We start from the raw sequence: 18,530 nt of genomic DNA on the forward strand, positions 1-18,530 counted from the left end.
GTACTGCATCTCTGACCAGACCTCCTTGATAAAACCTTAAGTGGTAACATACAGAGGAACATAACTGTTGAAAGTTAGTTACGAGTAGATTTTAGTTCTCTTAAAAAAAAATCTCCAAACGTAATGTTTAAAGTTTTACCTATATTGATTAATTTGTTCTTACAGAAATGCACAAGGCAGGCAAGTATTAACAAGTGTTTAGTTGCAAAGCATATTCTGTTTCTGTGTTTTCCAGCTTGGTGTTTCACTTGGTACTTTGGGGGCTATACCAGCAGCAGCACTGGACCCTAACATTACAGCACTGGGAGAAATACCACAACCACCAATTATGGGAAATGTGGATCCGTCCAAAATTGATGAAATCAGGAGAACAGTCTATGTGGGAAACCTGAATTCCCAGGTAGGGCTTCTTTTGTGTAATGGGAATGCTAATAGAAAATGCAGAATTGAGAGATCTCGTTAGTTGATGATAGTAGGAAGTCAAGACAAAAATGTGCTCTTTTTTGTTACTAGCGATATTTCAAATTTTGAAGTGCTCTTCTGTCAATCAGGTCAGACTAGACTGTGGGTATCAGAGAAATGGCACTGTATCTGAATTGAAGGAGCCTATTTACAACTGTGTGTGTGCATCAAATGTCCACCTAGGTTGTGTTAGCTGAGCTATGCCTAGACATCACGAGATTGTGGTAGCTGTCCCCCACAGTACTCTGCAGTTGCTAAAAGTACAATAAGATGGAATGCTCTGTGGAAGCTGAAAAATTAGCATAATTATATTTGCGTTTTCATAACAGGTAAGTTAGGTCTGTTAGAAACTTGGGTTTTTCTATTACTTGATCAAAATGTAATTGAAAAACAATTCACTTTTGACTGATGGTGATATTTTGGGGTTTTTTGATGGCCAAAGTAGCTACTGGAGTGTAACATTACTGTTAATTGTGATTAAAATTTTAAAAAGCTAGAAGCTAGTAGAAGAATAAAAGGCAAGTCTTGTAATACTGTGTTTTTTTTAATTGGTCAAAATTCACAATCAATAGCTTAGACATAGGCATGTAAGGAAAATCCTTATCAGTTATTTGAAATTAACTGTCTAAAACGTAAAATCCTGTGCAAATGCTTTTTTAACCTTGATGTAGTACTTAATGGATTGTGTAGTATGTTCTTTAGATTAATATAAGGAAGTATAATGCTACTTTCCCAAAATTATAGCTCTTGCATTACCTGTTATATTGCATAAATGGATTTCATTATCTATCGTACTTCAGCCAAGCTCTTCAACTCTTTCTAGACTACAACAGCAGATCAGCTGCTTGAATTCTTTAAGCAAGTTGGAGAAGTCAAATTTGTGCGGATGGCAGGTGATGAGACGCAACCAACGCGATTTGCTTTTGTGGAATTTGCAGACCAAAATTCTGTACCTCGAGCTCTTGCCTTTAATGGAGTTATGTTTGGAGACAGGCCACTGAAGTAAGAATTGAATTGTCCCTATGGCTATTTAATCAGATCTTTTTGTATCCTTAACCCATTTATGACTCAGATGTGTGATAGTATTTTCAATATACAGACCTATTGTTAGCAAACTGGAACACTTTTATAAACACCAGTTTCACGATTGAGCATAACTTTTTCTGAGAAGAACATGGATAACAGTGAGTAAAATACATTTAATCTTGACATTTTGGATACTTGGAGTGCTAGGACATATACGTAGTTTTGCTGAACTTTGAGATTTTTAGTCATGTGGAAGTGGAGGTGTTCTTCTTTCTCAGTTGTTTCTCATTTTCTGTTTTCAAGTGTTTGGGATTTAAAGGTTTTGTTTTTTCTTAATTTAGAATAAATCACTCCAATAATGCAATAGTGAAGCCTCCAGAAATGACACCGCAAGCTGCTGCCAAGGAACTAGAAGAAGTGATGAAGAGAGTAAGGGAAGCTCAGTCCTTCATATCTGCTGCTATTGAGCCAGGTAGGTATATTTGTGTTCATAGCCTAACAGACACATTCTTTGTATACCTTGGTACAGGCATGTAAAAGCATTTTCCAACACAGGAAAAGATGAGCAACGTGTGTTGGGGAAAAAACAAAAATAATCAAAGCAGTGGAATGAAGCTGACTTTTTATTTTATCATGTCTTATTTTCAGATGCATATTCTAAACCCTAGAAAATTAATTCTAATTAGTAAATAACTATTTGATTCTTTATGTTGGTGCTTTTTAAGTTCAAAGTACTTAACTTCTAAAAGAAAACACTTTATATTTTGTTTCTTTCTCCTCTAGCACCCATTAATGCTGTAATTTCATGATGAGAGAGAGCTAGCATGGTTCTGAAAGCAGTAGTATTATGTTTTCATTATCTGCAGCAGGTTAATTTTGTCCCTATTCTGTGCTCTATTTCCTGCTGATTCATGATTGTGTTCATCATAGCAAATGGGATCAGTGAATGAATCTGCGAATAAATCCTAACATACTGTAAAGGATGTGTTTTTCATCCAGATTGGTTCCCTGATGCCTGTTAACACTGAGGTGCCAGCAAGGAGGAAGGTGTCTGTAGGTTGAGAGTTGAGAGACATTACATTGCTAATGTATGCTGACTTTAACTAATTTCAAAACCATGGTATAAAAAAAAAAATGCAACTTGTGCTCAACTGCAAGTGCAGAGTCTTGAGGGTTTTTTGGGGGATTGTGGGTCAATATTTTCTTTTGGTTTTTTTTGGGGTTGAAACTAAAATAGATCTAACGTTTCCTCAATGTTATGCAGCAGAATAACAATCTTTTAGAGTCTGAACCAAAGTCTGGCGAGTCACTGTTAAGATTCTCAGTGATGCCCTGGCTTTTGGTTAAAACTTCTCATCTGTTCTCTCCATCACTTCATCCAGCAAAACAATGTTTGAGGAGTAAAACTTCAGTATTTGTACAGAGGTTGGAATACCTAAAAGTAAAGAAAGTTCTTCCATTTTATGCTTGTTTTTGAAGTTTTACTCTAAACTTACTCTATTCTTCTTAGGTGAAAAAAAAAACAGTTGTTATATTAGATAATAGATCAAGAGGAGAACATGTTGTGATCTTGTGCATTGTGGCAGCAACATAAATCCCATTGCTAATAGAGCTAGCTGTTTATAATTATCTGGTTTATGTGTACTGCTGCAGGATGGCTGCACTCAACGAGTATATGCAATGACTTTCTTGGATGTTTCTGAAGGATATTTGCAAAGAAGGAAGATATGAAAAGAGTAGGCCCCTTGCACTATGTGTGGTACATTCCACTTGTGCCAGATTGTTAACTGGGATCTTTAAATATTCTGAGCTTACACTGCAAAGTGGTTTTTTCCTCTCAGAGTCTGGAAAGAGCAGTGAAAGAAAAGGCGGTCGATCTCGTTCCCATTCTCGTTCAGAATCCAGGTCTAGCTCAAAATCCCGATCTAGAAGGAAAAGATCACACTCAAAACACAGGTAGGTATGGCTTTTATTTTGGATTAAGAGATCATTCAGGATCAGGTTCAGTGTGCACCTGGGCAGCCTGATCTAGTTGGAGGTGCCGCTGCTCAACTGTAGAGGGGTTGGGCAAGATGACCTTTGAGGATCCCTTCCAACCCAGTGCAGTCCGTGAATCATAACAGAGTTTTTTGAGTTGTGATAATTAGTGAAATGTCTTTCTTAGAAGTATCCATGTGGGAAAGATTACTAACTTAAACTGAGCAGATCAGAGAAACCAGGAACTTTCTCTGAACAGATGCTCTTTCACTCTACATGATGTTTTCAGGATTGTTTTCAGTTTAGACAGAGTAGGAGGCACTTTTTTGTGCCATGCAGCATTAACTATTTCTGTGGTTTCATGATGCATTCTGTGCCATGTAGCATAATGTAATTTTGTGATTTGTGTTTTAACAAGGAATAGTTACCTATGTTTTGTAGATTGAGTATATAGTTTACTGTTAACACCCTGAGCAGATAGCCTGGCTGGTTTTGCTAGTAGAAAATTCCTGGTGTCATCAACTTGTAATTACCAAGTTGATAAATGTATTATTTTTATTTATTATACTGTAAATGTAAAGCCATCATTTTTTAAAGCCTAAATAAATGCTTTAGGGACAATTTTTAATTTTTCAGGTTTTGTTTGCTAAATTTGTTCAGTTCTGAAACAGGCTTTGGAGTATGAGAGGAAATAAAATTACTAGATCACCCTAAAGTATACCCATCAATAATTTTTTCCAATAACAAGATATTCCTGCTCTGTGAGACTTAATGCTTCCTGAAGTGATTCAGGTGCTTTCAATTTCACAAATGTCTCCTGAGCATTTACGTAATAAAAGATAGTTGCGTATGTTAAGTGTCAAAAGAAATTTAGAATGTATTTGAAAGCTTACACTGAAAGGTGAGTGTTCAGCAACAGCTCTGTTGCATCCTTTCATGCATTGTCTTTTAACATGTCAACTAGAATTCTTTTAGATACAGAAAAACTGGCCAGAGTGAATTATTATCAATTATACTGCAAAACAAATATGAAACAAGTGCAGGCTTCAGTTTTGTGATAGCACAATATGTGTTATCTAATGACATTAAAATGTTAGGTACCTTTTTAATGCAAGGAGAAGATTTGTTCAGTTCCTTACTGCTTATTTCTCTAACTCAGAACATAACTGGAAAACAGTCTTTGTTTTGTATAACACTGCAATAATCTCAGTATGACTTTGTATTGATACGAAGCAAATGAATGTTTAGAAGATAAACTTACAAAAACTGTGGTTTAAAAAACTATCACTGTATTTTATTGCTTGGGGTGTATTTTAAATGATTCACCACTGCTACTGTCATTTTTGAGAACATGCTGAAAAAAAGACAATCTGATCTGTTGAGAACTTAATCACTGAGAGTATACTATCCTTACTACTTCCTAGTCTCACTGTTTTATAAATCACATAAATCATTTTAATCTTCATGATGTAAATTTACTCAAAGTTTTATTCTGATTCAACTGTAGTTAATTTGCCCTGTAGTTAGTTCGTGTTTATGCACTGATTAGCAAAGCAAAACTGTAGGCTAAAAATGGTTACATCTCTTGATATATACTACTCTGTGTCTTGAGCAGCACAGGACAGGTGCAGCTGCTATTTTTTTGTACCTTCCTGTTATTCAGTATTTATTGAGTAATATATGTGGCCTTTTCTGGCTTTGGTAAGTTAAACATCACTGTACCTCAGCCTCTTAGGCAGAGTATCCAATGATGTAGGTTCAAGTTCAGCCTTTTGTTTTTCCTTACATAACAGTATTCCAAAAATGGAGAGTATTTTGGAAAAATAATACGGTCATTTTAAAAAGTCTTCTCCATCAAATCTGCAACTGTACTGTATCTGGTTATCAGAAGATTTTTTTTCAGACTATCTTCACATTATTTGCATTGATCATTTATCAGTGTAGTAAACGCCCATTTCTTTCCTTGTGAATTCTTGTAGTTGAAATCCAGCTTTCAGCTGGTAAGATAACTTGACTGAATGCTGAATTGTGGCTAGTGGGTATTTTGTCTTTGTTGAGTTTGATTTCTTTAAATTATAAGGCTGGAGCACACAAAGCAAAAACAGTCTAGTTAAAGCCATCTTCCTTCAGTGACCAAGACTGCAATAAGCGATTGGGCTGGGGAGGGGGTGGAGGGCAGAAAACCTAAATATTTTGACAAGCTGCTAGAAATTCTTTAGTAAATAATAAATTACAGTGCATTTAAAAGACAGCTATTCTATTTTCCAGAATGTTCATGAAGGTTTTTGTGAAACGTGAATATTACTTAAGTAGTGCATTTTTTCAAAGGAGGATGTTTGCACATTATGAAGTATAAAGTGTTGGTATTTGCAAAAATTTTGGTAGGAGCAGTAGCTATATCATTTCATGTGGTGGGGCAATATTTATGGTTTTTTTCCTTTTTTCATGGACTTTCAATATTGAAACTTCATAATTGAAAAATTATGTTCTTCTGGTATTCATATAGAAGTAGATCTGGCAACAGATCGCTCTCAAGACACAAGGACAGACGCAGATCCAGAAGTCCTCTGAAAAAACGGTCTAGGTCTAGGGAAAGGCGAAAATCAAGAAGTCGCTCTCGTTCTCGGTAAGTCTAGTTCCTAAGAAATTGCACTGTGCTTAGCACACAGTTCAGAGCTTTGAAAAAGAATAAAACTTGAAAAACCTTTAGGTGATGGCAAAGGGTGGAATTTTTCAATTCTTTACCCTGTCCTTAGGCTTTGTTTCTGGGACAAAACAAAAGTTTTCACGCTGAGAGTACTAGTTTTGGCTGAGAAAGAGTTCATTTTCTACATAGTAGTTCATATGATTCTTATGGAGGTGAAACCACCACACTGAGGTATTAAACATTTTGAGTCTATTATCCATTTATACTATGTACAAGCTAACTGGAATAAGTGTTTTTTAATGTCTAGACTATAACCGGTAGATTAGGAATCTTCTCTATAGCCTGTGCAACTTGCAAGAAATTGTATGATGCTCCATTGATATATATCTGTTGAGGGTTGGGATCAGCCTGAACTTGATCTCTCGTTCTGAGAATGTCTAAAGCATGAGCTTTTGTTTATGCCTTTGGTTATCTGATATTTGCTATATACTGCTGTGGGCACAAATGCATGTGTCTGTTATATGGTGTATTTGTATTTCACGATCTAATGTATCTATATTGTACATAATCTATTAATGTTAAAGTCTGATCATCTAATTATTGAACTGTGAAATTCCAACAAAGTAACAAGGTAATAAGGGCTGAAGTACTGAATATTTACAAAACCGAAGTGCATTTGAAAGTAGCTTTGTGAGTAGAAGTGTCGGTACTTTTCTGTTTCATCTCTGTAATTCACTGTGATGGTTTGAAACTGACACATTCCCCTAATTCATTGAAAGTGAGATTCATACTTGTACAGTTGCCTCTTGGTTTTTGAGGGAAGAACTGCAGAGATGTGCCCTCAGTGGAAACAAGAGTAGGCTATGTAGCTAGCTGGGATTTATTCATAGATCCTTTGGATTCTTTGTTACCATTGTCTAATGAATCTACAGAATTCTTGAGATCTGCTCATTGAAAGAGGCAAGACCAGGGAAATCTCTGGTAAATTAACTGGGAGGCACTTGAGACATTGTGAGACTTATTGCTATTGCAAAGATTATATGCTCTTTCATCTTTATGAACTTACATTCCTTCTCTGAGTCTTCTGAAGAAGTATTTGCCAAAATCGATGGAAACCAAAGTGGTCAGGTCACAGAGCATACAACAGCCTCCTATTTATTAGCAGTTGAGAAGGTACAGCCAAACACTTCTTCCATTGAAGAAAATTGGGGGCTGTGCTTAGGGCCTTTCATGTGTGAAGGAGTCTTTTCAAGAATCTCTAAAAATCCTAGGACAGATACCAAATAGACACAACAGTTTCTGTCAGTCTGGTTCTCTTGGACATCAGCTTCTCTTGTGCTTTCTCCTGTTTCTCTCTGAACAATTGTTCCCTTTCATATGTCCTAGAGGCAAGTCTAGGAGTCATGTGTCTCTCTGCTAGAAGCTAAAGATGGAGTCTGATGCTTCCAAGTAATGCTGTTCCAAAGTGTAATCTTCTAAAGCAAGCTTTTACCTAATCAATTTTTGTTTAGATTGATGACATGAAAATCAGTTGTAATTTTCCCCATGGTTTTCTTCTTGTGAAAGTGTATCATACTGCCTGTCCCAAAGAAGCTGACTTGTTCTGTTATCCTTGCTTCTGCTTTTACTTTATTAAATACTCCTCAAGGATTTAAAAATTTCTAATGACATTACAGTTGTCTTGATAGAGTTTTTACATTTGCGTTTTGAGGGAAATTGATGAAGTTTTATCCCTGGTTTTTTTTTTTATTTGTACTAACTGTTTTTGGGCTACCAAAAACTGTGAGGGTAGTGTGAGAATATCTATGAGAGACCACTGTAGAATAATACTTCCGTCAGCTGTCATTATTCATACGGGGTTGTTAATCTGCAGTCCATGTTATGTGGACACACTTTTAGTAGGGAGAAAATGCACAGATTTTAGAGTTTGCCTCACTTCTGACAAACTGTAGAAAATTTATATCATAATAACTGTGACATAAAGAGATACCTTCTCTCAAAATGTAGGAACATGACTCTGAAGACTGCGGTTTGATTTGATTTTGGCCTTGCATTCTCCATTTTGGTTTCCAGTTTTTTCCTAGCTATCGATGCTTACCCTCATGTTGAGCAGGGTGGAAAATTAAAATATTTACTAATTACTGTTTTTTAAACAGAGATGCATACTTGAGCAATTAATCTATGCTAAAGTTAGTCATAATTTTAATTGGAAAGTTCAAAGTTGAATTAATGGATTTGTGTTTGGCTTTTCACAGGGACAAGAAAAGAGACAAAGAAAAAGTCAAGGAAAAAGAAAAAACTAAAGAAAAGGAGAGAGACCGAGACAAGGAGAAGGAGAGAGACAGAGACAAGGACAGGGAAAGAGAGCGAGATAAAGAGAGAAACAGGGAGAAGGACAAGGAGAAGGACAGGGAGAGAGATAAAGAGAGAAACAAAGATCGAGAGAGAGTCAGAGACAAAGACAGGGATAGAGAAAGGGACAAAGATAGGGACAGGGACAAGGAGAAAGATAAGGAAAAAGACAGGGAAGAGTTAGACCAGAACAAGGAAAAAGAAGGCACTGATAAAGATGGCGAGAAGGACAGAGAGAAGGTTAAGGAGAAGGAGGGAGATAAGGACAAAGGAGGAGACAAAGAGAAGGACAGAGACAAAGAAAAGGAGAAAGAAGGGGATAAGGATAAGGAGCAGCGAGAAAGAGAAAAAGAGAGAGATGATAAAAAGAAGAAAGATAAGCGATCCAGAACACCCCCAAGAAGCTATAGCTCTTCAAGAAGATCTCGTAGCTCCAGCAGGTTTGTTCAGAAATTTTTCTTTTTTTTTTTTTTTTTTTGACTTCTCAGTTCAGTGTGACACCATTCTAGTTTTTATGTGTCCATATCCCCATGTTTCTTACTAACTAAATTTGTGTCTTTCTAAAAAAAAGTAAAATATAGTACAAAGAGCTATGTATGATTGGGCTACCGGTGCTTAGTTTCTTTCACATAACCATACAGGATGAGGACAGTAAGGAGATGATTATCTGTTGGAGCCATCCGAAAGTTCTGATAAAGTGACATCACACATAATTTCTGTCCTGGTGAAAGTCTGAGTCACTTTTACATTGCTTCTTGGTTATTTATTGTACAATGTTGGTGTGTAGAGCTCGTGAGCAGTTGGGTGAGACTCCTCAGCTGGATAGCTGAAAAGGAGAAAGCAAGCATGTTGCTTGGCTGCCTAACTATTCAAAAGGTGAACGTGTCTCAGTTGGAATATATGGATAGCTTGTTTAGCTGGTTAGAGGGGCAGGTGACATTCCTTAATGATCCTGATAGTAAATAGGAAAATGTTCAAGTTTATGTAGCTGCTGGTTTTACCTCTGAGGGAGTCTAAACTGGATGAAAGTCTGGGTAAATTTGGTACATGAAAAATAGGCTGTGAGATGGATTATAAGTTCTGAAAGTGGACTGCCTCAGGGACATTCTAAAATCATTGTGGCTATCAAGTTCAGAAGGTTTGGTTGAAAAAATGCTTTCTGAATACCTCAGGAATATGAGAGTTCAGTAATACCACATGTGAAATGTAGATACCAAATGAGAATGAAATGCTGGGTGAATGGGGGAAAGTTCTACGTATTATAATTCCACTGGGCAAAAGCAAAAATCTTAGTCCTCAAAATTAAAGAGTTCCTTGTTTGTACAAGTCAGAAAAAGGTAATGATTTCTGAACATTCCATTTGCATTATATGAAATTCCTGTGTTATTTTTGAGGTTTATGGGCAAAATGCTGTGGCTTCTTTAAGTATACGCAGCTTCCTGTTACGGTGCATTTTTAACATTATTTAATAGGTTAAAGACCTACACAGAGTAGAGGTAATTCTGCCTGCTTTGGAAACATACTATTTTGTCTTGTAAGACCCCAGGAGTAAGTGCAGGAAAAAAAACACTTAAGATTTTGATGATGTGCATCTTGCAGAAGGAATTTGGAAGACTCAGTTCCTAATGTCAAATAGCAAACTTACTTAGCTGGGTATTACTGAAAATTCATACTCTAGTTAGCAACTATTATGTTTTCCTTTAAGAGTCTTTCTATTTAATAAAGTGGCATGGAAGACTCAAATGCCATGCACTTGCACAAAGAATTCTAGTAAAAATTAGAGTGTGTCTTTTAGTGCACGCACAGTACAAACCCCTACTTTGATTTAAAGTTATTTTTCATCATATGAATGTTATAAAGAAAGACGAAGTCTTTTTGAAGAGGGAGGATCAGAGAAATACTCTCAATATGGGTTTGCAACTCTTTCTTCAGAGACAGAATTACCCATAGAGTATCAGGACTGGGGCCAGTCCTGCTGAGCACTGGTCTAGACAGTAGGACAGAATCAGCAAGTTTGCAGATAATACAGAACTGGAAGGTGAGACGGATACACCAGAGGGTTGTGCTGCCGTTCAGAGAAACCTCAACAGACAGGAAATATGGTCTGATGGGCATCTCATGGAGGTGGAACAAAGAGAAATGCCAAGTACTGCAGCCAGGCAGGAGTAACTCAGTTGCACCAATACATCATGGAGGCTAACTGGCTGAAAGATTGGCTGTCAGCAAAGGACCTGGGATTGTTTACAGCCAAGCAGAGCCATATGCTCACCTGTATTAGGCAGAGTGTTGTGAGCAGGTCGAGGAAGGTGATTGTTTTCCTTTCCTCAGCAGTAGTGAGGCCACATCTGGAATTCTGTCTAGTTCTGAGCTCGTCATTACAAGAGTGACACAGGCATACTAGAGTGAGTCCAGTGAAGGGTCAAAAAACTGAAGGGCTTGGAGCATCTGTCATACAAGGAGAGACAGAGGAAGCTAGTGTTTTTAGCCTGCAGAAGAGAGAGCAGAGGGGGCATCTTACTTACACAGAAGGCTGAGGGGACAGTCCCACCAATACATTGTGGGAGAGTGTGAGGAAGACAGAGACAGATTTCTCAGTGGTGAAGGTGAAATAGGACACATAGGGACATTCTGAAAACTAGGTGGCAACTGACTTTTGCTTCATTGACAGCGTGGAAGTGCTAGAAATCAGATCGATACTTGTGGTTAGTAGCTGAAGAAAGAGATGCAGACCAGGGAAAGAGAAGGATCTGGCTCCTTTTCCAACAGCTATCTACAGACTAGCAGAGGAGATAGATACAGAATGTTAGTTCTGTGTATGATTAAGAGACACAGGATCACTATTGAAGTATTCAGATTTGTTTTTTTCTTAAATGTTGCTGTATTAGTATTGCCTAAGTGTTAAACAGATGCACAAAAATATTTCTATAGGCAAACGTAATAGAGGTGGGAACAGCAGTAGTTCTTCATCTTGAAATACAAAAAACAGAAACTGAAAGTTAGATTTCATGAATAAACAGTGGCTAGGTTAAACACAGTTACTGAGGTACTCACTGGGAAGCAAAATAAAGTGGAGATGTACTCAGTGTAGCCTACGTGGGAGCGCTGTCAGAATATTGTATCAATTTCAAGTATCCTCATTTGAAAAAAGGGGATGATAAATGTGAAGATGTTCAGAATGAGATGCATGTTAAGTACTGAACAGTGACTGTATTATTTTTTTACATGATTGAGGCTACCATATATCACAGAATGTTAGGGGTTGGAAGGGACCTCAAAAGATCATCTAGTTCAAACGCCCTGCCAGAGCAGGACCACCTAGAGCAGTTTACCCAGGAACACATCCATGTGGATTTTGAATGTCTCCAGTGAAGGAGACTCCACAACCTCTGGGCAGCCTGTTCCAGTGGTCTGTCACCCTCACAGTGAAAAAGTTTTATGTTTATGTGGAACTCCAATGCCCCATCTTGCTCCCTCTGCCCCTTTTCCTGTCAGTGGACATCACTGAGGAGAGACTGCCTCTGTCCTCCTCACATATTTATAAACAGCCTTCACATATTTATAAACATTAACGATGTCAGCCCTCACTCTGCCAAGCTAAAGATACTCAGGTGCCTCAGCCCTTCCTCATAAGGAAGATGTTCTACTCCCTTAATCATTGTTGTGGCTCTCCACTGGACTGTTTCGAGTGGTTCCGTGGCCTTCATGAACTGAGTGGCCCAGAACTAAACATGATATTCCAGATGCAGCCTCACCAGGGCAGAGTATCACAGTATATGAGAGATTGGAAGGGACCTCGAGAGATCATCAGGTCCAACCCCCCTGCCAGAGCAGAATTGCTTAGGATAGTCCGCACGGGAACGCGTCCAGATGGGTTTTGAAAGTCTCCAGAGAAGGAAACTAAGAGTAGAGAGGGAGGAAAACCTCTCTCAACCTACTAGCCACACCTATTCTAATACACCCTGGGATGCCATTGGACTTCGTGGCCAGGAGAGCATGTTGCTGGCTCATGGTCATCCCATTGTCTATCAGGACTCCTTTTTCCCAGAGCAGCTCTGTAGCAAATCGGCTCCCAACCTGTGCCTGTACATGGAGTTGTTCTTTCCCAGATGTAGGACTCTACACTTGCCCTTGTTGAATTTCATTAGATTGCTCTCTGCCCAACTCTTCAGCCTGTCCAGGTCTGTCTAAATGCCAAGACAGCCTTCAGGGGTGTCAACTACTCCAAGTATTGTGTCATCAGCAAACTTGTTGACAGTGCTCTCTGTTTCTTCATCCAGATTAATGATGAATATATTGAGTATTGCTGATTCCAGTACTGACCCCTGAGGCACTCCACTAGATAACATCCTCATAGAAAAGCTCAGGAGATGTGGCACAGATGGTTGGTCAGTGAGGTGGATTGAAAACTGGCACCACAACAGAGCAGAGGGTCGTCATCAATGGCACAGAGTCAACTTAGAAGCCTGTGGCAAGTGGTGTCCCCCAGGGATCAGTACTGGGTCCAGTTTTGTTCAGTATTTTCATCAATGACCTGGATGAGGGGATTGAGAGTACCCTCAGCAAGTTCACTGATGATACAAAACTGGGGGGGGTTGGCTGACACCCGTCAGGCTATGCAGCCATCCAACGTGACCTGGACAGGCTGGAGAGCTGGGTGCAGGCAAACCTCATGAAGTTTAATAAGGACAAGTGCAGGGTCCCACATCTGGGGAGAAATAACACCAGGCACCAGTACAGGTTAGGGGCTGCCCTGCTGGAAAGCAGCTCCACAGAGAAAGACCTTGGAGTGCTGGTGGACAGCAAGTTCTCCATGAACAACAATGTGCTCTTGTGGCCAAGAGAGCCAATGGGATCCTGGGATGTATCAAGAAAGGTGTGTCCAGCAGGTCTAGGGAAGTTCTTCTACCTCTGTACTCTGCCTTGGTGAGGTGAGACCACACTTGGAATACTGTGTCCAGTTTTGGGCTCCCCAGTTCAAGAGAGACAGAGACCTGCTGGAGAGAATCCAGCGGAGAGCCATGAGGATGATTAGGGGGCTTGAGCATCTCCCCTGTGAAGAGAGACTGAGATCCCTGGGGCTGTTTAGTCTTGAGAAGACTGAGAGGGGATCTGATCAATGTCTACAAATATCTGAGGGGTAGGTGTCACGTGGAGGGGGCCAGGCTCTTTTTGGTGGTTCACGGTGATAAGACAAGGAACAATGGGTTCAAACTTGAACATAGACGATTTCATCTCAACATGAGGAGGAAGTTCTTTACAGTGAGGGGGGCGTGATGGAGCACTGGAAAAGGTTGCCCAAGGGGGTTGTGGAGTCTCCCTCTCCGGAGAGTTTCAAAACCCACCTGGATGGGTTCTGTACAGACTGCCCTAAGTGATCCTGCTCTGGCGGGGGGTTGGGCCTGATGATCTCCTGAGGTCCCTTCCAACCTCTGATACACTGTGATACTGTGTGTGATACTGTGATAACCTGCCTCCAACTAGATACTGTCCCACGGACTACAACTTTGACTTCTTTCTTTGAACCAATTCACAGTCCACCTCACTACCTGATTTGTCCAGACAAAACTTCCTCTTTACCAAAGATTGGATCAAACAATCCTTAACAAAATAAGAGTTAAATTTTGTTCTGTACAGCTTCAGTAGTTTACAGTAGGTGATCTTGTTAGGGTATTAATCCACATAGGCATATCTTAACATATGCTTTTGTAATTTCTCTGATTGTTGATTTCTTGGCCTTTCTAAATATTGAAGATAAAAATATTCACACCTGATGAATAGAGATAAGTTCAATGTTTGTGTTGGATGGAGCTTTACTGGCTCTCTTCTTTGCTTCAACATACGCTTCAGTATCTTTGCTACCAGTTACTTAATGTTTGTTCTGTTCAGGATCATATTTCATAACAGCAACTTCAGCAAACTCCATACGTAGATTGAAAACAGCTGTTTTGTAAAATACTACAAGGTCCTCAGTCTGTTAGCTGAGCAAAGATTGCTAGGAAAACAGTAGCTAGTAACTTGCTCTTGTTTTGACAGCAGCTTGAGCTTCATTTTACACCATTTGATTGTAAACCAATAGGAGTGCTGACCCATGTGTTAAGAGCTAAACTTTGGTCACGATGAACTGAAATGACAGTGATTACGATGCTGCAGTGGTTGAAAGGTTACATTTTGAAGTTTGTATTGCTCAAGTTATGCTTTTTGTCTTAATGTGGCTCTTTTTTCAATTGAATTAATTTCCTGACTGAAAAAGTCTTACTTAATACAGGATTAGTGAATTCACTGTGTTTCCGTTACTAACAGGTAACTTTTTTTCCCACTTCCAGCCTCTCCTGTCCCACCAAACATGGGAAATTTTTTTTGGTACCGTTCATGCATTGGTGGTGATAAATAACATTAAAATCAGGGGTGTTTACTTGGTTGCTGCATTAAATAACTTTTAAGAACTTTGTCTTTTTATCTGGTGTCTGAGTTTATATTTTTATTCTTCGATCATCTTGAATTTCTTGGTCTTGTAGAGAAAGGCGTAAAAGAAAGAGTAGAAGTCCTTCCAAGTCTCCTAAAACTTCCAAAGCAACAAAAAGAAAGTCTTCACGAACTCCTTCTCCAAGAAGGTCAGTTTGTCAGCACTAAAGGAGGAAGAATTTATGTTTCTTTAATTTTCATTTTTTACTGCCTTTAATAATCTCATATGATTTTGATTAGTCAGTATGATTCAGTTTTAAAAGAAACCAAAATTCTTCATAGATTTGAGCTTTGATATGCTCTTAACTAGAGTTTTAAATCTACCAAAAATGCAAGCTTGCTTCACATCAATAAAGACCTTCATCAAATTCAGCCTAATTTGGTTTTCTTTTTGCAGATACCATACATACTGAACGCATGCGTTCTTAAGCTCTTTTCAGTCAAAAAAATGCCATTGTCTGTGAAGGTGGTTTTGTTACATGTTTGCAGTTAAATGATTTGGAAGTTTTTACTGTTGGATCAAATTCTGATTTTGTATAAAATTTTCTTAAACAGAAACAAGAAAGAAAAAAAAAGAGAAAGAGATACAAATAATGAAAGAAGGGAAAGAGAACGCTCCACTTCGAAGAAAAAAAGTAGTAAAGAAAAAGAGGGGAGAGAGAAATCTGACAGAAGTACCACAACATTGAAGGTAAGCTGTGTCCTAGAGTAATAAGCAGAGTGAAGTGGTGCTAGTGCAGCCATTATTGAAATTCCCTTCCTTCTTTTTCTTTCTTTTCCTTCTTCTCTTTCTCCTCTTTCTGGAGCTGTTTCTCATAGGTTCCATGATGCTGCTTGTTCTCTTTTAATCTGAATATTGATGATAAAGATGGATCACCTTGTAGCAATGATTTGATGGATGATGGGTGGTTATGAGAGCCAATTGAAAGGGAAGCTTTTTTTTCCTTAAAAAGTCATATCCTCTAATAAGAATATGATTTTTTTGTAAAATAATTTTATCTTTGGTAGGACAAAGATCATGCTAAAGAGAATCAGAATTCAGACACCGACAAAGAAGTAGAAACCAGAGATACACAAAGGACAGATGAAGTCAAACTGCAACAGAATGGAAACTGTCAACTAAATGAAGAAAACCTCTCAGTTAAGATGGAAGAGATTTAAAGCAAAGAATGGACCTCTGATTCAACTAAGGACTAAAATCCAAAGCTTTTAATTTCCTAGAAAGAAGAAAATGTCAAAGCAATCAATCTGAACATATTGATAGTACTAGTAGCTCTTCCAAATCTTGTGATAGTTTTGTTGTCTTGCTGTGAAGCAAGAGAACACAGACCAGTAATTATACCATGAAAAGGCAGGTACCATCAGAATTATTAATCTCTGAAAACCCATTCATTTCTGTGGTGGCTGTACTTATTTGTAAAATTATTTATGTTAGGTTTTACTTCAAGCTGTTACAAATAAGTAGAGATGAAAAAATGCAAACCTGTACTGCCCAAAAAAAGCTGAAGATATGTGTTGGAGGTTTGTTAAAATACTGCTAGTTCATGAATTTTATTTTGTTTTGTTTTGCTTGTGGGTTAAAAAATCCACAATAACTACAATGTGTACTGTTTGATCTGCTTGGAAGTGGTCCATGAATATGCACACTTTTTGTTGTAATTCACAGCTGTCAATCCCAGGAAAGGGGTTTTAAGTGTAAACAGTTACAATTCTTATGTTAGTTATCCATTGACAACTATGTTTTTCATTTGCTCACTGCTTGAGATTCTTGGGATTTATTATTTAAAATAATTTCTTACTTATATCCGTAAAATTAATACTTCTACTTTATTTGAACGGTGCATGCTGCTTTTCTGTTCCTAAAAGGAGCATTGCCATGTTATAGACAATAGGTTAGCTTACTGGGTTATTTTGGAATTGGTTTGCTTTGTTATCATTTGTCCTTCCAGAAGTGAGCACATCTGTATGATACAGTGAAAATACAAAGCTTTGTTTTGAGCCGTATTGCAGTGTCTGCTCAGCTGCAAGTAGTACCGGTGCCATTATGAAAATAATTTTTTCTTACTTGTTTAAAAAATGGGAGCACAAGCAGAAGCTTTAGTGCCTTCTTCAAATGTGGTATTTTCTAGAAATGTATACGTGCTATTACTCACTTCAAGTTAAATCTTAACGTGATTGCTGTTTTGCTGCCACCATACTGTAGACAAGAATGCAAGTGGTGTGTCAGAATGGTTGTTTTGATTTACTCGTTAAAATACTAAAGCTCTACTTGTACTTTTTTATTTTAAGAAAAGAGATTTATAGCTGAAAGCCAAGATGCAATTTGGGGACCACCACTGTACAAAAATTGTAGCTGAATGCAAAGCATTTTCTGATCACCTGCATCAAAGACAACCGTTTAGACATTTAGTCTGCATTTGGATGGCCTTAATTGTTACCTCTCCATCATTTTCTCTGATATGTGCTTGGTGATAGAAAAGGACTTGTGTGCAAAGAAGGGGGATAGATAATTTGGGGATAAAACTTCTCATTTACACGGCAGCTGTATGGTAGACATTCTTTCATTCTTTGAGGAAGAAGCATGTAAGAAGAGGATTATAAAGCAAGTATTTTTATCAAGGTAAAACACAGCTTGTGTTCTCTGAACTTGTGTTATCAGTTGGTTACATGAGATTTCTTAAGAGTCATACATTAAAAATTTAATTGTACCTGAAATTGAGCAGATTATTTTTAATACAACTTAATACAATCAAGTTACTTAATTGCCTTACCTCACGGGAAGAGTTATTTCTTTCAGTTTAAAAATATCCCACTTAATACCATATTAGGTATTTGCTTTCAATTTGTTTTTCTTTTCTTTTGCATAGTTAATTATTGGGAGGGTGGGGAATAAAGGCAAGCATATTACAAGGAGTGAAAAACTTGCCCAATTCTTAAGATCATGAAACTCACTTGGATTGTGAAGCTTCTTAATCACTTCATTTTTGGTAGGATTTAATGTTGTTGCTACTGTGTACTTCTAAGACTACATAGAAAATGCTTTACCATGTAAAGTATAGACAGTCATTTTTGTGATGTTTAAGCCACATGCTGTTGGCTGGTAAACAGCTTATTCTGATAAAAGAATGACAGATCTGTATGCTTACAGGAAGGCTACGAAGGATTGTCTTGCAACAACAGCTGTCTTATTTATGATGTGTAAGTAGCATAGAGCAAAGAGATTGTTTGTATACTTGTTATCTTTGGTACCATTTCACTAATAAAATTAAGTATTTTAGAGGGAAATTTCTGCTGTAACGTACTTATTAATAATTTTAACTGATCTGGCCTTATTTGTGCAGCTTTGATTTGAAATGTGGACACCAGTAAAAATATACATGTATTGTTTGTAATGTCTTTGAAAAGCTAAGTTTCTCTTTCGGGAGGAATTGGAATTCTTGCAGTGTATCTATCTTCAGCTGGTACCAGTTTAAATTTCTTTACTTTTGTTATCCTTAAGTTGCGTAGCTGTATTGGTTACAGAGTACATTATGGTTTGTGTACAGTTAGCAAGAGACATGCCTCTGGAAATTGTTAGGGCTGGCAGCGTTACGTAAGTCCATAA

The 18,530-nt window shown here is 37.9% G+C and overlaps 1 protein-coding gene across 1 annotated transcript in view; it reads left to right on the top strand.

The window, feature by feature from the left end:
* SREK1 (splicing regulatory glutamic acid and lysine rich protein 1) overlaps positions 1–18,203 on the top strand; it is a 35,085-nt gene extending 16,882 nt beyond the window's left edge. Inside the window, exons 4-13 of the mRNA XM_054397231.1 lie at positions 236–400; positions 1,286–1,464; positions 1,830–1,960; positions 3,330–3,444; positions 5,972–6,091; positions 8,452–8,643; positions 8,740–8,904; positions 14,980–15,075; positions 15,482–15,617; positions 15,935–18,203. Of these exons, the coding sequence (XP_054253206.1) occupies positions 236–400; positions 1,286–1,464; positions 1,830–1,960; positions 3,330–3,444; positions 5,972–6,091; positions 8,452–8,643; positions 8,740–8,904; positions 14,980–15,075; positions 15,482–15,617; positions 15,935–16,087 (1,452 nt within the window). The 3' untranslated portion in view covers positions 16,088–18,203. The remainder of the gene's footprint in view (positions 1–235; positions 401–1,285; positions 1,465–1,829; positions 1,961–3,329; positions 3,445–5,971; positions 6,092–8,451; positions 8,644–8,739; positions 8,905–14,979; positions 15,076–15,481; positions 15,618–15,934) is intronic.
* Positions 18,204–18,530: the final 327 nt, after the last annotated feature.

Source organism: Indicator indicator, chromosome Z, assembly GCF_027791375.1.
Source record: "Indicator indicator isolate 239-I01 chromosome Z, UM_Iind_1.1, whole genome shotgun sequence".
Taxonomy (NCBI): domain Eukaryota; kingdom Metazoa; phylum Chordata; class Aves; order Piciformes; family Indicatoridae; genus Indicator; species Indicator indicator.